The sequence below is a fragment of the Zea mays genome, chromosome 7 (assembly GCF_902167145.1).
Source record: "Zea mays cultivar B73 chromosome 7, Zm-B73-REFERENCE-NAM-5.0, whole genome shotgun sequence".
Classification (NCBI taxonomy): domain Eukaryota; kingdom Viridiplantae; phylum Streptophyta; class Magnoliopsida; order Poales; family Poaceae; genus Zea; species Zea mays.
Window position 1 is genome coordinate 8,383,970 of NC_050102.1, and position 22,736 is coordinate 8,406,705.

At 45.7% G+C, this 22,736-nt stretch overlaps 1 protein-coding gene and 2 non-coding genes across 4 annotated transcripts; all 3 read left to right on the forward strand.

The window, feature by feature from the left end:
* The first annotated feature begins 16,006 nt into the window (after positions 1 to 16,006).
* LOC100283115 (uncharacterized) lies at positions 16,007 to 17,919 on the forward strand. Of its 2 annotated transcripts, none has more exons than NM_001156017.1 (2): positions 16,007 to 16,084; positions 17,165 to 17,919. In NM_001156017.1, the coding sequence occupies exon 2, from the start codon at positions 17,179 to 17,181 to the stop codon at positions 17,704 to 17,706; it is 528 nt and encodes a 175-aa protein (NP_001149489.1). In that variant the 5' UTR covers positions 16,007 to 16,084; positions 17,165 to 17,178; the 3' UTR covers positions 17,707 to 17,919. The 2 variants fall into 2 exon arrangements, with proteins under 2 accessions (NP_001149489.1, XP_020396127.1); XM_020540538.3 differs by lacking the exon at positions 16,007 to 16,084 and adding an exon at positions 16,104 to 17,057 and having other exon boundaries at positions 17,165 to 17,872.
* On the forward strand, positions 16,409 to 16,491 carry LOC111589813 (small nucleolar RNA R12). The gene has a single exon (XR_004851650.1). It is a non-coding gene; the product is annotated as a small nucleolar RNA R12 (small nucleolar RNA).
* On the forward strand, positions 16,610 to 16,697 carry LOC111589911 (small nucleolar RNA SNORD24). The gene has a single exon (XR_004851716.1). It is a non-coding gene; the product is annotated as a small nucleolar RNA SNORD24 (small nucleolar RNA).
* Positions 17,920 to 22,736: the final 4,817 nt, after the last annotated feature.

Consider the following 22,736-nt stretch of genomic DNA (forward strand, 5'->3'; position numbering starts at 1 on the left):
ACTTCCTAATTTTATCAACTGGTGAATGTATCAGTAGTCGGTGAGAATGTTGCTTGCTTGTTATTATAGTTTTTACTAGTGTTATATATGTGATGGATGGATAACTTAGTGCAAGGTCACTTAATTATACAACTTATTATTTGTATTTCATTCTCTCTACTAATAATTTTTATACCAAATCATGAACTCGTTGTTCATTACATAAAATTTGGATCATGATCTCATTAATCATTACGATACTTATTGATTATGAGAAGAACAAGTATATTGGAGATGAAACCCGCGGGTAACCCATGGGTACCCGCTAACCCGATGGGTACGGGTTTGGGCAAAATCTCAAACCCGTCATGGGTACGGGTTTTTTAATGGGCATAGATATTTTTCACGGGTACGGGTTTGGGATGGCAAAACCCAGCGGGTTTGTACCCACTGCCATCTCTAGTCCTGTTCTTCCTCTCTACCACACCATTTTGCTGTGGTGTGTAGGGAGCAGAGAACTCATGCTTGATCCCTTCCTCCTCAAGGAACTCCTCTACTTGAAGGTTCTTGAACTCGGACCCGTTGTCGCTCCTTATCTTTTTCACCTTGAGCTCAAACTCATTTTGAGCTCTCCTGAGGAAGCGCTTGAGGGTCCCTTGGGTTTCAGACTTATCCTGCAAAAAGAACACCCAAGTGAAGCGGGAAAAGTCATCAACAATAACTAGACCATACTTACTCCCTCCTATGCTCAGATAGGCGACGGGTCCGAAGAGGTCCATATGCAGCAGCTCCAGGGGTCTTGAAGTGGTCATCACATTCTTGCTGTGATGTGCTCCTCCCACTTGTTTACCTGCTTGACAAGCTGCACAAGGTCTATCCTTTTCGAATTGCACATTAGTCAAACCTATCACGTGTTCTCCCTTTAGAAGCTTGTGAAGGTTCTTCATCCCCACATGTGCTAAGCGGCGATGCCACAGCCAGCCCATGCTAGTCTTAGCTATTAAGCATGCATCTAGACCGGCCTCTTCTTTTGCAAAATCAACTAAATAAAGTTTGTCGTCTAATACACCCTTAAAAGCTAGTGAACCATCACTTCTTCTAAAGACCGACACATCTACATTTGTAAATAGACAGTTATATCCCATATGACATAATTGACTAACAGATAGCAAATTATATCCAATACTCTCTACTAAAAATACATTGGAGATAGAATGCTCATTAGAAATTGCAATTTTACCTAACCCTTTTACCTTGCCTTGATTCCCATCACCGAATATAATTGAATCTTGGGAATCCTTATTCTTGACGTAGGAGGTGAACATCTTCTTCTCCCCCGTCATATGGTTTGTGCATCCGCTGTCGATAATCCAGCTTGAACCCCCGGATGCATAAACCTGCAAGGCAAATTTAGGCTTGGGACTTAGGTACCCAACTCTTGTTGGGTCCTACAAGGTTAGTGCAAATATCCTTAGGGACCCAAATGCAAGTTTTGTCTCCCTTGCATTTTGCCCCTAACTTCCTAGCAACTATCTTCCTATCCTTTCTACAAATAGCAAAGGAAGCATTTAAGGCACAATAAATTGTAGAAGGTTCATTTACTACTTTCCTAGGAGCATGAATAGTATTCTTTCTAGGCACGTGATGAATAGCATTTCTCCTAGTCATACTTCTACCATGCATATAGGAAGAACTAGAAGCAGTCATGGCATAAGAATCATAAGCATGTGAATCAAAAGCATCATAACTTCTAAAAGCATTTCTAGAATTTTTCCTATCATGATACAAAAAGGCATGGTTCTTTTTAGCACTAGTAGCCATAGGGGCCTTCCCTTTCTCCTTAGCGAGAATGGGAGCCTTATGGCTTGTTAAGTTCTTGGCTTCCCTTTTGAAACCAAGTCCATCCTTAATTGAGGGGTGTCTACCGATCGTGTAGGCATCCCTTGCAAATTTTAGTTTATCAAATTCATTCTTGCTAGTCTTAAGTTGGGCGTTAAGACTAGCCAATTCCTCAGTTAATTTGGAAATTGAAACTAAATGATCGCTACAAGCATCAACATCGAAATCTTTACACCTAGTGCAAATCTTAACATGTTCTACACAAGATGTTGATTTACTAGATTTTTCTAGTTTAGCATTTAAATCATCATTTATGCTCTTTAAACTAGCAATTGAATCATGACATGTAGACAACTCATAAGAAAGCATTTCATTTCTCTTAATCTCTAATGCAAGTGATTTTTGTGCTTCTACAAACTTGTCATGTTCTTCATACAACAAATCCTCTTGCTTTTCTAAAAGCACATTCTTATCATTCAAGGCATCAATCAATTCATTGATTTTGTCTATCTTAGATCTATCTAAGCCCTTGAATAAGCATGAATAGTCTATGTCACCATCATCACTAGACTCATTATCACTAGAAGAAGCATAAGTGGAGTCTCGAGTACTCACCTTCTTCTCCCTTGCCATAAGGCATGTGTGACGCTCGTTGGGGAAGAGGGATGACTTGTTGAAGGCGGTGGCGGCGAGTCCTTCATTGTCGGAGTCGGAGGAGCAATCCGAATCCCACTCCTTTCCGATGTGTGCCTCGCCCTTGGCCTTCTTGTAATTCTTCTTCTTTTCCCTCTTGTTCCCCTGTTCCTGGTCACTATCGTTATCGGGGCAGTTAGCGATAAAATGACCAATCTTACCGCACTTGAAGCATGAGCGCTTCCCCTTTGTCTTGGTCTTGCTTGGCTGCCCCTTGTGACCTTTTAGCACCGTCTTGAAGCGTTTGATGATGAGAGCCATCTCTTCATCATTAAGTCCAGCCGCCTCAATTTGTGCCACCTTGCTAGGTAGCGCCTCCTTGCTTCTTGTTGCCTTGAGAGCAAGGGGTTGATGCTCGTTGATTGGTCCATTCAAGGCGTCGTCCACGTATCTTGCCTCCTTGATCATCATCCGCCCGCTTACGAATTTTCCGAGTACCTCCTCGGGCGTCATCTTCGTGTACCTGGGATTCTCACGAACATTGTTCACGAGATGAGGATCAAGAATGGTAAATGACCTTAGCATTAGGCGGACGACGTCGTGATCCGTCCATCGTGTGCTTCCGTAGCTCCTTATTTTGTTGATAAGGGTCTTGAGCCGGTTGTATGTTTGGGTTGGCTCCTCGCCCCTTATCATTGCAAACCTTCCAAGCTCGCCCTCCACCAACTCCATTTTAGTGAGCATGGTGATGTCGTTCCCCTCGTGAGAAATCTTGAGGGTGTCCCATATCTGCTTGGCATTGTCCAAGCCGCTCACCTTATTGTACTCGTCCCTGCACAAAGAGGCTAGCAACACAGTAGTAGCTTGTGCATTTTTATGAATTTGTTCATTAATAAGCATAGGGCTATCCGAGCTATCAAATTTCATTCCATTCTCTACAATCTCCCATATGCTTGGATGGAGAGAGAATAAGTGACTACGCATTTTGTGACTCCAAAATCCGTAGTCTTCCCCATCGAAGTGTGGAGGTTTGTGATAGTTGCCTAGAGGGGGGGTGAATAGGGCGAAACTGAAATTTACAAATATAAACACAACTACAAGCCGGGTTAGCGTTAGAAATATAAACGAGTCCGCGAGAGAGGGCGTAAAAACAAATCGCAAGCGAATAATGAAGTGTGTGACACGCGGATTTGTTTTACCGAGGTTCGGTTCTTTCAAACCTACTCCCCGTTGAGGAGGCCACAAAGGCCGGGTCTCTTTCAACCCTTCCCTCTCTCAAACGGTCCCTCGGACCGAGTGAGCTTTCTCTTCTCAAATCAACCGGGAGCAAAACCTCCCCGCAAGGACCACCACACAATTGGTGTCTCTTGCCTTGGTTACAAGTGAGTATTGAACACAAGAAATAATCAAAGAGAGAAAGCAATCCAAGCGCAAGAGCTCAAATGAACACGGCAAATCACTCTCACTAGTCACTACGGCTTTGTGTGGAATTGGAGAGGATTTGATCTCTTTTGTGTGTCTAGAATTGAATGCTAGAGCTCTTGTAGTAGTTGGGAAGTGGAAAACTTGGATGCAATGAATGGTGGGGTGGTTGGGGTATTTATAGCCCCAACCACCAAAAGTGGCCGTTGGGAGGCTGTCTGCTCGATGGCGCACCGGACAGTCCGGTGCACACCGGACAGTCCGGTGCCCCCTGCCACGTCATCACTGCCGTTGGATTCTGACCGTTGGAGCTTCTGACTTGTGGGCCCGCCTGGGTGTCCGGTGCACACCGGACAGGTACTGTTTGCTGTCCGGTGTGCCAGCATGGGCGAGCCTGCCCTCTGCGCACGCAGAGCGCGCATTAAATGCGCGGCAGAGAGCCGTTGGAGCGGAGATAGCCGTTGCTCCGGAGTCGCACCGGACAGTCCGGTGCACACCGGACAGTCCGGTGAATTATAGCGGACTAGCCGTTGGCGTTTCCCGAAGCTGGCGAGTTCCTGAGGCCGACCTCCCTTGGCGCACCGGACACTGTCCGGTGTACACCGGACAGTCCGGTGAATTATAGCCGAGTCGCCCCTGGAAATTCCCGAAGGTGGCGAGTTTGAGTCTGAGTCCCCCTGGTGCACCGGACATGTCCGGTGGCGCACCGGACAGTCCGGTGCGCCAGACCAGGGGTGCCTTCGGTTGCCCCTTTGCTCCTTTGTTGAATCCAAAACTTGGTCTTTTTATTGGCTGAGTGTGAACCTTTTACACCTGTATAATCTATACACTTGAGCAAACTAGTTAGTCCAAAGATTTTGTGTTGGGCAATTCAACCACCAAAATTATTTAGGAACTAGGTGTAAGCCTAATTCCCTTTCAATCTCCCCCTTTTTGGTGATTGATGCCAACACAAACCAAAGCAAATATAGAAGTGCATAATCGGACTAGTTTGCATAATGTAAGTGTAAAGGTTGCTTGGAATTGAGCCAATATAACTACTTACAAGATATGCATGGAATGTTTCTTTCTTATATAACATTTTGGACCACGTTTGCACCACATGTTTTGTTTTGCAAATTCCTTTTGTAAATCCATTTCAAAGATCTTTTGCAAATAGTCAAAGGTAAATGAATAAGAGTTTGCAGAGCATTTTTAAGATTTGAAATTCTCTCCCCCTGTTTCAAATGCTCTTCCTTTGACTTAACAAAACTCCCCCTAAAGGAAATCCACCTCTTAGTGTTCAAGAGGGTTTTGATATTTATTTTTGAAAAACTAATTTTCTCCTCCTTTTGAACACAATTAGTATACCAATTGATAAATACTTCTTGGAAAACACTAAGTTTTGAAGGTGGTGCGGTGGTGCGGTCCTTTTGCTTTGGGCTCATACTTTCTCCCCCTTTGGCATGAATCGCCAAAAACGGAATCATTAGAGCCCTACGAAGTCCTATCTTCCCCTTTGGTCATAAGTAAATGAGTTAAGATTATACCAAAGACGAAGTCCGGTCTTTATGCTTTGGGCTTTTACTCTCTCCCTCAAAGACAAGGTCCTTTTCTTGGAGCGATGGCGAAGGATGAGTTACGGAGTGGAAGCCTTTGTCTTTGCCGAAGACTCCAATTCCCTTTCAATATATCTATGACTTGGTGTGAAATGGACTTGAAAAATACATTAGTCATAGCATATGAAAGAGATATGATCAAAGGTATATATGAATGAGCTACGTGTGCAATCTAGCAAAAGAAATTGCGAGAATCAAGAATATTGAGCTCATGCCTAAGTTTGGTAAAAGTTTGTTCATCAAGAGGCTTGGTAAAAATATCGACTAATTGATCTTTAGTGTTGATGTAAGAAATCTCGATATCCCCCTTTTGTTGGTGATCCCTAAGAAAATGATACCGAATGGCTATGTGCTTAGTGCGGCTATGCTCGACGGGATTGTCGGCCATTTTGATTGCACTTTCATTATCACATAGCAAAGGGACTTTGGTTAATTTGTAACCGTAGTCCCGCAGGGTTTGCCTCATCCAAAGTAATTGCGCGCAACAATGACCTGCGACAATGTACTCGACTTCGGCGGTGGAAAGAGCGACCGAATTTTGCTTCTTTGAAGCCCAAGACACCAAGGATCTTCCCAAGAACTGGCAAGTCCCCGATGTGCTCTTCCTATTAATTTTGCACCCCGCCCAATCGGCATCCGAATAACCAATCAAATCAAACGTGGATCCCCGAGGGTACCAAAGCCCAAACTTAGGTGTATAAGCCAAATATCTCAAGATTCGTTTTACGGCCGTAAGGTGGGATTCCTTAGGGTCGGATTGGAATCTTGCACACATGCAAACGGAAAGCATAATATCCGGTCGAGATGCACATAAATAAAGCAATGAACCAATCATCGACCGGTATACCTTTTGATCCACGGACTTACCTCCCGTGTCGAGGTCGAGATGCCCATTGGTTCCCATGGGAGTCTTGATGGGCTTGGCATCCTTCATTCCAGACTTGGTTAGAATGTCTTGAGTGTACTTCGTTTGGCTAATGAAGGTGCCCTCTTGGAGTTGCTTGATTTGGAATCCTAGAAAATACTTCAACTCCCCCATCATCGACATCTCGAATTTCCGTGTCATGATCCTACTAAACTCTTCACATGTAGACTCGTTAGTAGACCCAAATATAATATCATCAACATAAATTTGGCATACAAACAAGTCATTTTCAAGAGTTTTAGTAAAGAGTGTAGGATCGGCCTTGCCGACTTTGAAGCCATTAGCAATAAGGAAATCTCTTAGGCATTCATACAATGCTCTTGGGGCTTGCTTGAGCCCATAAAGCGCCTTAGAGAGCCTATAAACATGGTTAGGATACTCACTGTCTTCAAAGCCGGGAGGTTGCTCAACATAGACCTCTTCCTTGATTGGTCCATTGAGGAAAGCACTTTTCACGTCCATTTGATAAAGCCTAAAGCCATGGTAAGTAGCATAGGCCAATAATATGCGAATTGACTCAAGCCTAGCTACGGGTGCATAGGTTTCACCGAAATCCAAACCTTCGACTTGGGAATATCCCTTGGCCACAAGTCGTGCTTTGTTCCTTGTCACCACACCATGCTCATCTTGCTTGTTGCGGAAGACCCATTTGGTTCCTACAACATTTTGGTTAGGACGTGGAACTAAGTGCCATACCTCATTTCTAGTGAAGTTGTTGAGCTCCTCTTGCATCGCCACCACCCAATCCGAATCTTGAAGTGCTTCCTCTATCCTGTGTGGCTCAATAGAGGAAACAAAAGAGTAATGTTCACAAAAATGTGCAACACGAGATCGAGTGGTTACCCCCTTATGAATGTCGCCGAGGATGGTGTCGACGGGGTGATCTCGTTGTATTGCTTGGTGGACTCTTGGGTGTGTCGGTCTTGGTTCTTCCTCATCCTCCTTTTCTTGATCATTTGCATCTCCCCCTTGATCATTGCCATCATCTTGAGGTGGCTCATCTTCTTGATTTTGCCCTTCATCAACTTGAGCCTCATCCTCATTTTGAGTTGGTGGAGATGCTTGCGTGGTGGAGGACGGTTGATCTTGTGCACTTGGAGGCTCTTCGGATTCCTTAGGACACACATCCCCAATGGACATGTTTCTTAGCGCTATGCATGGAGCCTCTTCATTACCTATCTCATCAAGATCAACTTGCTCTACTTGAGAGCCGTTAGTTTCATCAAACACAACGTCACATGAGACTTCAACTAGTCCAGTGGACTTGTTAAAGACCCTATATGCCCTTGTGTTTGAGTCATAACCAAGTAAAAAGCCTTCTACAGTTTTAGGAGCAAATTTAGATTTTCTACCTCTTTTAACAAGAATAAAGCATTTGCTACCAAAAACTCTAAAGTATGAAATGTTGGGCTTTTTACCGGTTAGGAGTTCATATGATGTCTTCTTGAGGATTCGGTGGAGATATAACCGGTTGATGGCGTAGCAGGCGGTGTTGACCGCTTCGGCCCAAAACCGGTCCGGTGTCTTGTACTCATCAAGCATAGTTCTTGCCATGTCCAATAGAGTTCTATTTTTCCTCTCCACTACACCATTTTGTTGAGGGGTGTAGGGAGAAGAGAACTCATGCTTGATGCCCTCCTCCTCAAGGAAGCCTTCAATTTGAGAGTTCTTGAACTCCGTTCCGTTGTCGCTTCTTATTTTCTTGATCCTTAAGCCGAACTCATTTTGAGCCCGTCTCAAGAATCCCTTTAAGGTCTCTTGGGTTTGAGATTTTTCCTGTAAAAAGAATACCCAAGTGAAGCGAGAATAATCATCCACAATTACAAGACAATACTTACTCCCGCCAATGCTTATGTAAGCAATCGGGCCGAATAGATCCATGTGGAGTAGCTCAAGCGGCCTGTCGGTCGTCATGATGTTCTTGTGTGGATGATGGACTCCAACTTACTTTCCCGCCTGGCATGCGCTACAAACCCTGTCTTTCTCAAAATGAACATTTGTTAATCCTAAAATGTGTTCTCCCTTTAGAAGCTTGTGAAGATTCTTCATCCCAACATGGGCTAGTCGGCGGTGCCAGAGCCAACTCATGTTAGTCTTAGCGATTAAGCATGTGTCGAGTTCAGCTCTATCAAAATCTACTAAGTATAGCTGACCCTCTAACATACCCTTAAATGCTATTGAATCATCACTTCTTCTAAAGACAGTGACACCTATATCAGTAAAAAGACAGTTGTAGCCCATTTGACATAATTGGGAAACAGAAAGCAAGTTGTAATCTAATGAGTTAACAAGAAAAACATTGGAAATGGAGTGGTCAGGGGATATAGCAATTTTACCAAGACCTTTGACCAAACCTTGATTTCCATCCCCGAATGTGATAGCTCGTTGGGGATCTTGGTTTTTCTCATATGAGGAGAACATCCTTTTCTCCCCGGTCATGTGGTTTGTGCACCCGCTGTCGAGTATCCAACTTGAGCCCCCGGATGCATAAACCTACAAAACAATTTTAGTTCTTGACTTTAGGTACCCAAATGGTTTTGGGTCCTTTGGCATTAGACACAAGAACTTTGGGTACCCAAACACAAGTCCTTGACCCCTTGTGCTTGCCCCCAACATATTTGGCAACTACTTTGCCGGATTTGTTAGTCAACACATAAGAAGCATCAAAAGTTTTAAATGAAATAGCATGATTATTTGATGCATTAGAAATTTTCTTCTTAGGCAACTTAGCACGAGTTGATTGCCTAGAACTAGATGTCTCACCCTTATACATAAAAGCATGATTAGGGCCAGAGTGAGACTTCCTAGAATGAATTTTCCTAATTTTGTCCTCGGGATAACCGACAGGGTATAAAACGTAACCCTCGTTATCCCAAGGCATGGGAGCCTTGCCCTTAACAAAGTTTGACAATTTTTTAGGAGGGGCACTAAGTTTGACATTGTCTCCCCTTTGGTAGCCAATGCCATCCTTAATGCCAGGGCGTCTCCCATTATAAAGCATACTACGAGCAAATTTAAATTTCTCATTCTCTAGGTTGTGCTCGACAATTTTAGCATCTAGTTTTGCTATATGCTCATTTTGTTGTTTAATTAAAGCCATATGATCATGAATAGCATCAATATCAACATTTCTACATCTAGTACAAATAGATACATGCTCAACAATAGATGTAGAGGGTTTGCAAGATTTTAATTCTACAACCTTAGCTTGTAATATGTCATTTTTAGTTCTAAGGTCGGAAATAGTAGCATTGCAAACATCAAGATCTTTAGCCTTAACAAGCAATTTTTCATTTTCAGTTTTAAGGCTAGCTAGGGAAGCATTCAACTCATCAATCCTAGCAAGTAAATCAACATTATCATCTCTAGGACTTGAAGTTGAAACATTGCAAACATGTGAATCAACCTTAGCATTTAAACTAGCATTTTCATTTCTAAGGTTGTCAATCATCTCATGGCAAGTGCTTAGCTCACTAGATAACTTTTCACATTTCTCAATTTCAAGAGCATAAGCCTTTTTAACCTTAACATGTTTTTTGTTTTCTTTAATTAGACAATCCTCTTGGGAATCCAAAAGGTCATCCTTTTCATGAATAGCACTAACCAATTCATTTAATTTTTCCTTTTGAGCTATGTTAAGGTTGGCAAAAAGGGAACACAAATTATCTTCCTCATCACTAGCATTGTCATCACTAGAGGATTCATATTTAGTGGAGGATTTAGATTTAACCTTCTTTTTGCCGTCCTTTGCCATGAGGCACTTGTGGCCGACGTTGGGGAAGAGGAGTCCCTTGGTGACGGCGATGTTGGCGGCGTCCTCGTCGTCGGAGGAGTCGCTAGAGCTTTCGTCGGAGTCCCACTCCCGACAAACATGGGCATCGCCGCCCTTCTTCTTGTAGTACCTCTTCTTCTCCTTTCTTCTCCCCTTCTTGTCGTCGCCCCTGTCACTATCACTTGATAATGGACATTTAGCAATAAAGTGACCGGGCTTACCACACTTGTAGCAAACCTTCTTGGAGCGGGACTTGTAGTCTTTCCCCCTCCTTTGTTTGAGGATTTGGCGGAAACTCTTGATGACGAGCGCCATTTCCTCATTGTCAAGCTTGGAGGCATCGATTGGTTGTCTACTTGGTGTAGACACCTCCTTCTTCTCCTCCGTTGCTTTGAATGCAACGGGTTGAGCTTCGGATGTGGTGGCATCATCAAGCTCGTTGATCTTCCTCGAGCCTTCGATCATGCACTCAAAACTTACAAAATTCCCGATAACTTCCTCGGGGGTCATTTTAGTATATCTAGGATTACCACGAATTAATTGAACTTGAGTAGGGTTAAGGAAAATAAGTGATCTTAGAATAACCTTAACCACCTCGTGGTCATCCCACTTTACGCTCCCGAGGTTGCGTGCTTGGTTCACCAAGGTCTTGAGCCGATTGTACATGTGTTGTGGCTCCTCCCCTTTGCGAAGCCGGAACCGACCGAGCTCCCCCTCAATCGTTTCCCGCTTGGTGATCTTGGTGAGCTCATCACCTTCATGCGCGGTCTTGAGTAAATCCCAAATCTCCTTTGCGTTCTTCAACCCTTGAACTTTGTTATACTCCTCTCTACTCAAAGAGGCTAGGAGTATTGTTGTTGCTTGAGAGTTGAAGTGCTCGATTTGGGCCACCTCATCCTTATAATAGTTCTCATCCCCTACGGATGGTACCTGCGCACCAAACTCAACAACATCCCATATGCTTTTGTGGAGCGAGGTTAGATGAAATCGCATTAAATCGCTCCACCTAGCGTAATCTTCACCATCAAAAGTTGGTGGTTTGCCTAATGGGACGGAAAGTAAAGGTGTATGTTTGGAAATGCGAGGGTAGCGTAGGGGGATCTTACTATACTTCTTGCGCTCTTGGCGCTTAGAAGTGACGGAGGGCGCATCGGAGTCGGAGGTCGATGTTGATGAAGTGTCGGTCTCGTAGTAGACCACCTTCCTCATCCTTTTGTGCTTGTCTCCTCTCCGATGCGGCTTGTGAGAAGAAGACTTTTCCTTCTTCTCTTTGTGGTGAGAGGAGGAAGACTTTTTCTCCTTCCGTTTGGAGGAGTCCTTCTTCTTCTCCTTCCTCTTGGTGCGGGACTCTTCCGATGAAGTGCTCCCATGGCTTGTAGTGGGCTTTTCGCCGGTCTCCATCTCCTTCTTGGCGTGATCTCCCGACATCACTTCGAGCGGTTAGGCTCTAATGAAGCACCGGGCTCTGATACCAATTGATAGTTGCCTAGAGGGGGGGTGAATAGGGCGAAACTGAAATTTACAAATATAAACACAACTACAAGCCGGGTTAGCGTTAGAAATATAAACGAGTCCGCGAGAGAGGGCGTAAAAACAAATCGCAAGCGAATAATGAAGTGTGTGACACGCGGATTTGTTTTACCGAGGTTCGGTTCTTTCAAACCTACTCCCCGTTGAGGAGGCCACAAAGGCCGGGTCTCTTTCAACCCTTCCCTCTCTCAAACGGTCCCTCGGACCGAGTGAGCTTTCTCTTCTCAAATCAACCGGGAGCAAAACCTCCCCGCAAGGACCACCACACAATTGGTGTCTCTTGCCTTGGTTACAAGTGAGTATTGAACACAAGAAATAATCAAAGAGAGAAAGCAATCCAAGCGCAAGAGCTCAAATGAACACGGCAAATCACTCTCACTAGTCACTACGGTTTTGTGTGGAATTGGAGAGGATTTGATCTCTTTTGTGTGTCTAGAATTGAATGCTAGAGCTCTTGTAGTAGTTGGGAAGTGGAAAACTTGGATGCAATGAATGGTGGGGTGGTTGGGGTATTTATAGCCCCAACCACCAAAAGTGGCCGTTGGGAGGCTGTCTGCTCGATGGCGCACCGGACAGTCCGGTGCACACCGGACAGTCCGGTGCCCCCTGCCACGTCATCACTGCCGTTGGATTCTGACCGTTGGAGCTTCTGACTTGTGGGCCCGCCTGGGTGTCCGGTGCACACCGGACAGGTACTGTTTGCTGTCCGGTGTGCCAGCATGGGCGAGCCTGCCCTCTGCGCGCGCAGAGCGCGCATTAAATGCGCGGCAGAGAGCCGTTGGAGCGGAGATAGCCGTTGCTCCGGAGTCGCACCGGACAGTCCGGTGCACACCGGACAGTCCGGTGAATTATAGCGGACTAGCCGTTGGCGTTTCCCGAAGCTGGCGAGTTCCTGAGGCCGACCTCCCTTGGCGCACCGGACACCGTCCGGTGTACACCGGACAGTCCGGTGAATTATAGCCGAGTCGCCCCTGGAAATTCCCGAAGGTGGCGAGTTTGAGTCTGAGTCCCCCTGGTGCACCGGACATGTCCGGTGGCGCACCGGACAGTCCGGTGCGCCAGACCAGGGGTGCCTTCGGTTGCCCCTTTGCTCCTTTGTTGAATCCAAAACTTGGTCTTTTTATTGGCTGAGTGTGAACCTTTTACACCTGTATAATCTATACACTTGAGCAAACTAGTTAGTCCAAAGATTTTGTGTTGGGCAATTCAACCACCAAAATTATTTAGGAACTAGGTGTAAGCCTAATTCCCTTTCAGTTTGCCAAGAGGAATGGAAAGCAAATGCGAATTCGAACTATGTGGAATACGAGAATAATCAAATGAAAAGTTCGAATTGACCGTCTTCCTGTAGTCGTTGTCGTCGTCCTTTTGGGAAGAAGATGATTCGTCGCTGTCGTAGTAGACGATCTCCTTGATGCGCCTTGTCTTCTTCTTCTTCCCATCTTTACGTCTGTGGCCCGAGCCAGAGTCGTTGGATTTATCATCTTTTGGCTCGTTGACGAAGAACTCCTTTTCCTTGTCGTTGATCACGATTCCCTTCCCCTTAGGATCCATCTCTTCGGGCGGTTAGTCCCTTTCTTGAAGAGAACGGCTCTGATACCAATTGAGAGCACCTAGAGGGGGGGTGAATAGGTGATCCTGTATACTTCAAAACTTAAGCCACGAAACTTTGATTAAGCGTTAGCACAGTTAATGCCAAGTGGCTAAAGAGAAGACCTTGCACAATATGATAACCACAAGAAGTTCAACACAGAGAAGACACAGTGATTTATCCCGTGGTTCGGCCAAGTACAAAACTTGCCTACTCCACGTTGTGGCGTCCCAACGGACGAGAGTTGCACTCAACTCCTCTCAAGTGATCCAATGATCAACTTGAATACCACAGTGTTATGCTTTTCCTTTCAATTTCCCGTTTGCAAGGAATCTCCACAACTTGGAGTCTCTCGCCCTTACACTTGAGATTCACAAGGAAATACGGAGTAAGGGAGGGAAGCAACACACACAAATCCACAGCAAAATGCGTACACACACGACCAAGAATCGAGCTCAAAGACTATCTCACAGTTCTCACAAGAACGAAGCTCGAATCACTTAGAATAACAAACAGATGCGCAAAGACTGAGTGTGGATGATCAAGAATGCTCAAAGGTTGCTTGGTGTTCTCCTCCATGCGCCTAGGGGTCCCTTTTATAGCCCCAAGGCAGCTAGGAGCCGTTGAGAGCAATTCCAGAAGGCCAAACTTGCCTTCTGTCGTCGGGTGCACCGGACAGTCCGGTGCACACCGGACACTGTCCGGTGCCCGATTTCCTTCCTTAAACAGCGCAGTCGACCGTTGCAGATGCGGGAGCCGTTGGCGCACCGGACATGTCCGGTGCACACCGGACAGTCCGGTGCCCCTTCCCGACCGTTGGCTCGGCCACGTGTCCCGCGCAGATCGCGCGGCCGACCGTTGGCCCGGCCGACCGTTGGCTCACCGGACAGTCCGGTGTACACCGGACAGTCCGGTGAATTTTAGCCGTACGCCGTCGGCGAATTCCCGAGAGCGGCCCCTTCGGCCGGGGCAGCCTGGCGCACCGGACACTGTCCGGTGCACCACCGGACAGTCCGGTGCACCACCGGACAGTCCGGTGCCCCAGACCGAAACAGCCTCTTGGCTATACACAGCCAAGTCTTCTCTTCTCTTCTTCTTTCTGTTTCTAACACTTAGACAAATATATTAGTACACAAAACCAATGTACTAAGACTTAGAAACATACCTTTGCTCTAGATTTTCACTTTGTTCATTCATGGGCATTGATTCACATTTAAGCACTTGTGTTGACACTCAATCACCAAAATACTTAGAAATGGCCCAAGGGCACATTTCCCTTTCAACTACATAGTTATATATCTCTGTGAGATCTACAATTTTTATATAAACTTTGTCTTCACCCGAATTCATATGTAAAAGTTATGATTGCACACTATATTATACAGAAAAGGAAAAAATGGGTATCTGTATCCGACCGAATATCCAGGTATTTACAATTGTGGTATTTAAGTTTGATATTTGGATCATTTGAGAGGGTTGGGTGCAACCCTTAACTGAAGAATGTCACCACAATGTGGAGTAGACATTGGCCGAACCATGAGATAAAATTACGTGTCACTTGTGCATCTCTTTATTGTTATTGCTTTTTTCATATAGTTCTCACATATTCAATTGTGTTATTGTTCCTAAGTTTGATACATATCTTAAAGGAACAATCAAATAAAGAGTTCTCTTCTCTCTACATCTATTCATTTTAACTTGGTTTAGGTTCTTCTAACACTTATTATAAACTAAATTGTCTTATACTAACACTTATTATAAACTAAATTGTCTTGTTTAGAGTTGATTATTGCAGAATCATCTATTCACCCCTCTAGATGTTCTCAGTATCCGACCATCGCGAAGAGGTCGTGGCTTTAATATTATAGTAGAGAAGAGATAGATATCATAACTTACTCGGAAGGTTCCTGTGGATCTAGCCCATGCTACGACGTGGCCGTCAGCAACGAGCCGACATGACCTTCCCCGCGCTGGAGATCATGCAGATTCTGGTTTGCATGTCAAAACTAATTTTGTTCTTCCCACACGTCTGACGCCTTTAAGGCATGTTTAATTCGTGGCTAATTGTGTCATATTTTGCCTAACACCCCGTTTGGATCCTTGGAATTGAATTCCATTATAAAAATAGTAATTTAGGCATATATCAATTAGGCTAATTCGGTTTTATACAAAATATATTTTTATACTATTATTAGCAAGATGTCGGAGATATTTATGTGCTATATTTTTATTATAGAGGAGTGAGCCGAGTAGCGTCCTATAAGTTGTAGAGTAGAAACAAATTCTACTGATACATAAAATCATTTCCCATCCTCCGCCCCATGAATTAGAGATAGACTTATATCCGAACTTTGGAAAGTGGTGAAATGTTAAATTCCAAGTTAAATAGATTACTTTATTAAGTAAATTTCAATTTCTACAAAATGAATGGATCCAAACATCCCGTAAGGTTAATCGATTGAATTGAAGAACCTTAGACAGATAAGTCTTTAATCTGCACTATCGTTATACGGCTAAATCTGAAAATTTTATATGGAAACCAAAAAAATAGCCATCTCGGAACAGTCCACCCTATGCATAGGCCGCAGCATTTGCCCAATGGGCCATGGGCCTTTGGCCCGTCGCCAAGGAAACCGCGTGCACGGGCCCGACAGCAAGCGAGCCCATACCTTAAACCCTACACGACGGCTGCGTCGCCTACAAATACACGAGGCTGGGAGACCACTGCACTTAACCACTACTCCGCATCTACTGACGCCGCCGCCGCCGCCGCCGCGCTCTCTCCGTCGGACTAGGTTCGTTCGTCGCCTGCTCGCGCCTCGCTTTCCTTCGCTTGCTTCGCCTGCGCCGTTGCTTGTTTCGTTTGTGCTGGTTCGGTTTGGTTTGCCTAACATTGCAGTTGCCCGTCGCTGCATCCGGTGCGGCGGGCAATCTATCCTTAGGCGAGAACGAACCCCAGGGTTGGGCGCTTTCCTAGCTCTTCCCGCCTGCTTTCTAAGCTCCGGCCGTCCTGCCTTGTCCCAGGATTCGCCGGTGACGAAGCATGCAAATTTCTCCTATTTTCGAATTTTTTTGTTTCATTTGCTTGTTGTTCCTGTATGTGGCTAGCGATGGCAATGGCGAGAGTGACGAAGAAAATCGATCGGATTCCCATTGATTTCCACGCGAAAGATGAGATCTTAACCAGCTACTTCTGACTCGCGATGCCGCTGCCACTGGCGTTATTATTATTATTATTATTATTATTGCTGTTTTGTTTTTCCCCTGTGGGTGCTGTTTTGCCTTTCCTATGGATGGATACCTGAGACGCTAATCCTGGCGGCCGGTGATGTGACAAAAAATATTTGCTACTCTTGATGGGGCAGGAGCCCCGCCTGATGATTACGAACCACCAAGATCTCTGAGGCCCTCTGTAATAAACCTTGGTGTTTGTCTCTGAATGTATTGAAAATTTGAAATAATATTTTTATGTAAAATTGATGCTTATATAACTCGTCTGTATGGATGATGAGCTGAGGTGAGCTACCCTGGTCGGTAGATACTCATCAGATCCCCTGCTTCTTTCTCTTAATCAATTTACTATGATGCGTGCGCTTTTCTGCGTTTTGATCTCCAACTGCAAGCACATATCGAAGGCTTTGTAGGCTTCTATCGACCTATTGAGCTCAAATTCTGTGCTATATCAATCGCAATCGTCATCTCTACTTATGATTGGCATGATCTCCTACCACCTTACGTGGAGGTCAGGACTCTCTTGGTCATGCATACGTACGATGACGCTGCACACTTGTTTCCTTCAACAGCAATCTTTGCCTACCCCCACAGATATATGCTTCCGAGTTCCGACGACTGACACTCCCCTATCTTCCGTACAGTCAGAGGATCCGTCATGGCGAAGAACCCCAAGGTGTTCTTCGACATCCTCATCGGCAAGTCCAAGGCCGGGCGGGTCGTGATGGAGCTCTTCGCCGACAAGGTGCCCAAGACGGCCGAGAACTTCCGCTGCCTGTGCACGGGCGAGAAGGGCCTGGGCTCCGCGGGGAAGCCGCTGCACTACAAGGGCTCGGCCTTCCACCGCGTCATCCCGGGCTTCATGTGCCAGGGCGGCGACTTCACCCGGGGCAACGGCACGGGCGGCGAGTCCATCTACGGCGCCAGGTTCGCCGACGAGAACTTCAAGCTGCGCCACACGGGACCCGGCGTGCTCTCCATGGCCAACGCGGGGCCCGACACCAACGGCTCCCAGTTCTTCATCTGCACCGCGCAGACGCCCTGGCTTGACGGCAAGCACGTCGTCTTCGGCAAGGTCGTCGATGGCTACGCCGTCGTGGACAAGATGGAGGCTGTCGGTTCTCAGTCAGGTGCCACGGCCGAGAGCGTACGCATCGAGGACTGCGGCCAGCTTGCCGACGACTGAGGGCCTCGCTGTGTCCGATTGTAACCAAATGAATGATCAATAAATTTCTTTCTTTCATTCTTTTGTTTCTGTGGAGATGGATACCGGCCTGTAGTTAATTAACCAATATAAACTATGGATGGATGGGGCGGTGATTTGATCAAGACATCTGTATTTGTTACTCTTATCTGTCTATTGTATTTAGAAATATTTGGAAAACCGTTTTCTAGGTTTATATACCAGAAATGTTTGAATTAGCGGATGTAACACAGGAACAACATCCGCCGATTGTCCTGACGGCAGCACATTTTTCATCTGATAAACTTTGTGGAGACTGTACACTTCCGTTGTTCATCAGATAAAACTGTCCGGGGGAATGAGTGTTCATCAGATAAAACTGTTCCGGGGGAATGAGTGACCAGTTCTAGTTGTACAGCGGAAAGGATCGCCAATTCCGAACGCAGACATTTCGGCTCCAGTTTGGCTGACCCATCTCTCTGTCTCTTCTCTACTAATCCTTAAGGGCTTGTTCGTTTTGGTGATAATCCACATGTATTGGGTGGTATTGAGCCGATTTAAATCCATAACAAGTCAAAATACATCTCAATCCCACTCAATACACTCCAATACACATGTAATATCAATAACCGAACAAGCCCTAAGGGTGGACGGAGGGCGTCCACCAACACACCGTGCCCCCGCCTGCGATTTTTGGCCCTGCGCGCGTCTTCTCCCGCCCGCGAATCACGCACCGCGCGCGTCGCCCTCGCCGCCGGAGGATCACGCCCGCGCCCCGCCCCCCCTCCCCCGGCGTGCCGTGATGCCCTCACCCCGCAACGCGCGCCCGCGCGAGCCATCCCGCAACCCCCGCGCCCCCGCCCGCGTTCCTCACCCGCGCGCGTCGCCCTCGCCGCCGATTATTCCTCGCCTCGATTGCATCCCGCGGCATCCATCTCCACCTCACCGCAGCAGATCCCCATTTCTCGCGCCCCCTCCCTCGCGCCTGCGACATCCATGCCGCCCTCGCCCTCCCGCTAATCTCGCCGTGGTGAAGGTGGAATCTCCGCGGCCCTCACCCTCCCGCGCAGATCCCTCGCCTCGATTGCATCCCAGCGACATCCATCTCCACCTCATCGCGACATCCATGGCATGTCGTGCGTGACCCCGTCTACGTCCCGCGCATCTGCGAGGGTGGCCTCCACGAATCCCCTTCTTCCCCCATACGAGGATCACGCTGACGCCAGCGCCGGGCGAAGAAAGGAGTCCACCCGCCCCCGCGACGCCGTGATGCTCGTGTCCCTCTCCGCGACGCTGCGATGCCCGCACAGCAAGGGCGTGCCCCCACCCCGACGCCCCCCGCCTCACCATGCCCCCAACTCGCCGTGCGATCCATGCCCCCAGCCCAGCTTCCCCTACTACCTCAAGGCCGGTATCCCCAATTCCCCATTCCTTCTCCTCCCTTTGCTCGCCTGGAGGTGGTCTGCCCCCACCACCTGTGCGCTTCCCGCTTCCCTGTCCCACCTCACGCTCCCAGGAGGAGACACTCCGGAAGATGGTGGGGCGGCGGCTTCGCGCTCCACAGATGTTGTCGGGTCCAAGAAGCAGAGTCTCCGCGCTCCATGGAGGTCGCCTTCCGCGTGGACAACAGCGCGACGAGATGCTACAACTACACTCATGACAGCTTCAATAGCATATCTGCATTTTTTCCTCATCCTCAGAATCGTCTCTCTCGGTCTGTTCTTCCCCCTTTCGTTTATGGCTTACGAAGTGCTGAATTTTTAGATCCGGATCTCTCTCTCTCTGATGGTGATTTTTGAGTGAGAAAGATCGATACTATTTGGTTAGAATTTCTATTAAGTGGTAATCATGAAATTGAAATCAATCTCAAAAGTTTTACTGTTTTAATCCCGACATGTTCGTACTGTGGTATGACCTTTCCTTTTTATTTTGTTTTAGAATTATTTACAAGTTATCCATTGAGATTGATTTTACTGTTTTAATCCCGACATGTTCGAAGCGCTGAATTATTTCCTTTTGTTTTACTGTTTTAGAATTATTTACTCTGTTCATTCTTCTCAAGCACTGGCCTCTTTTTGTTTGTTTTTTTTGCAAAGGTGCTTCTATAGATGCCAAGAGAATTGTTGGAGAAGAATGAACTAATGCTTGGTTGGAGAACATAGAAAAGGGAGCATAGCTGAGGAAGATACACAAGTGGGAGGTATTGATATACAACACATGGGCATATACTTCGATTAGCAGCACTTGTGTTAGTTAGGCTAACATCACAGATTTTAGTAGTATGTTAATTGTGTGATACGTCTAGCTATTTGAATATGATTTGACATATATTGTAGTCACCCCTGTAAATCGTTTTCTTTATTCTTCCAAAGAATCAAGGCCAAAATCTGTGCTATGCGTTCATCTTGTTCTTTAGATTTTCTTGCCTATAGCCATAAGTCATTATTATAGTATGTGTTATTAATATGATGTAGCAGGCAACATAGTATCCTGTGATTCCTAATTAGTTGATGCCTAAGGGTTTTTGTAGCTTATGCAACTAAGAAAACTTCTTCAGGCTAGAAAAAAACTTTGAAGTGTGGGACATGGTGCTTAGAAAGTGTGGCAAGCATCGAATTTACATTGATGTAGTCCATGGTGTAGGATTTTTAGATGGCAAACGCATCATAATTTGTGTTTACAATTGTTTATTAGGAGGCACATTGACCATTGCTTCCTTCCAAAATTTATATGTTGCAGTTTACTTCCTTAAGAAACTAACTGAAGCATTATGAGGAGCTGTAGCAAATCGACAATCCATCTGCTATTGCTAATAATCATGCTATTTTAGCAATGGCAAAATTTATATGTTGTAGACTACAACAAACAATGTCTATGAAGTCGTTGACATCTGGATTATATTCTATTAGTGCTGATTTGGATCAATTCTTGTTTATTAGGAGACTTCAAATGTTTTCTCTCCCCTATAAAAACACTTTGTTTCATTTGCTTATAATTAACTGCTGCACTGTCCATGGATTGCTCTCTCATTCTACTTCCTATGATTTTAGGATTTTGACAGCCTGTTGTCAACGAAGGCAAGCATGGTGTACTCTAAGCTCAACAATTTCCAGAAAAAAATCGTTAACTTGCAAGTTAGTTTCAATATTTCTAGCATATTCCAATCACAGCATCGTCCAGCCCACACCCATCCAATTTAGGATCGATTTGTGGGAGGGAGCAGGCGTGTAGGACCGATTTGTGGGAGGGAGCAGGGCCACGTGATCAATTTCTCTCTTAACCATTGTTCTTTCCTTTTGTCTCCAATAAGATCTGTGGGAGGAATACATTGGTCTGATCATGTAGTGCATGTGCAATGATACCTGTGAAATAGAAGTCGTTTTCTGGGGGGAGCTCCATCGTCGGGAAGAGGGGTCATGGCTCACCACGGACAAAAGGTTTGTGATTTCCATCACCACGCTCCCACAGGTTACAATTATTTTCTTGAATTTTCCATTCGACTATATCACTTTCTAAATCCCACTGGTTATGTACATGAGCAAGATTTTTATACTTAAATAAATATTGCTTGCTGTTTCCTTGGATTGTAAGAGATGCTAATAACGAAGTTGTCCCAATTAGACGGCACACTGAGCTTGCACAGTCAGGTACAGTTTTGGATTTATGCCTTAAGTCAAACAGTTTTGGAGGGCAACACAACGCTCAAAGCTAACTTTTCATGATTAGTTCTGCTGAATCACGAGCGTCCTTCGATAGAAAAATGGGGGGGAATCATAGAATTTTATACAGAACTGACTGAAAAGCTTACTGTCTTCAAGTATTCCATAGCAGCAGCCCAGTCAGATTCTACCAACAATTCACCAAGCTCCACAAATGCCTGCAAAATAATCTCATTAAAATAGGTTATATGCAAACATGAAATAATCGATCGGTAAAGTTAATGTGTGGCCTCATAACGGAGAGTAAGAATGCAACTAGGAGTCTAGGACTAAACACAAACAGGAAGTAATTTGAATAGACATCATACTCATCATCTGATATTGAACAGCTTCCACACTTTGTTTTATTCATTTTTTGGTTAATCACTCTGAAACTATCGTCCAGTAACTTCATAATACATGACACTGTAGTAAGTCCCAAAAATGTAGTACTGACACATAAATTAGTCAAAAGAAAAAACAGCTGAGAGCAAATCTAGAAGGCCAATCTTGCCTTCTGTCGTCGGGTGCACCGGACAGTCCGGTGCACACCGGACACTGTCCGGTGCCCGATTTCCTTCCTAAAATGACGCAACCGACCGTTGCTGATCTGGGAGCCGTTGGCGCACCGGACATGTCCGGTGCACACCGGACAGTCCGGTGCCCCCTTCTAGCCGTTGGCTCGGCCACGTGTCGCGCGCGAATTCCGCGGCCGACCGTTGGCCTGGCCGACCGTTGGCTCACCGGACAGTCCGGTGCACACCGGACAGTCCGGTGAATTTTAGTCGTACGCCGTCGGCGAATTCCCGAGAGCGGCCACTTCGCTCGAGGCAGCCTGGCGCACCGGACACTGTCCGGTGCACCACCGGACACTGTCCGGTGCACCACCGGACAGTCCGGTGCCCCAGACCGAAACAGCCTTTTGGCTGTACACAGCCAACTCTTCTCTTTTCTTCTTCTTTCTGTTTCTAACACTTAGACAAGTATATTAGTACACAAAACCAAAGTACTAAGGCTTAGAAACATACCTTTACTCTTGATTTGCACTTTGTCCATCCATGAGCATAAATTCACATTTAAGCACTTGTGTTGGCACTCAATCACCAAAATACTTAGAAATGGCCCAAGGGCACATTTCCCTTTCAATCTCCCCCTTTTTGGTGATTTATGCCAACACAACATAAAGCAACTAGAACAAGTGCAATATCACTTCAAATAAAACTCAAATTTATTTTGATTCAATTTTGGCATATATGGATCATTCTTTTGCCACCACTTGGTTTGTTTTTGCAAATCAAACTCAAATCTCTATCTCTAAGTCAAACATACATGTTG

Coding starts and splice junctions, on each gene's coding strand:
- LOC100283115 (XM_020540538.3), top strand. CDS start 16,997: ATGATTGGCATGATCTCCTACCACCTTACGTGGAGGTCAGGACTCTCT. Junction 17,058..17,164: donor ACTCTCTTGGTCATGCATAC/GTACGATGACGC, acceptor TCTTCCGTACAG/TCAGAGGATCCGTCATGGCG.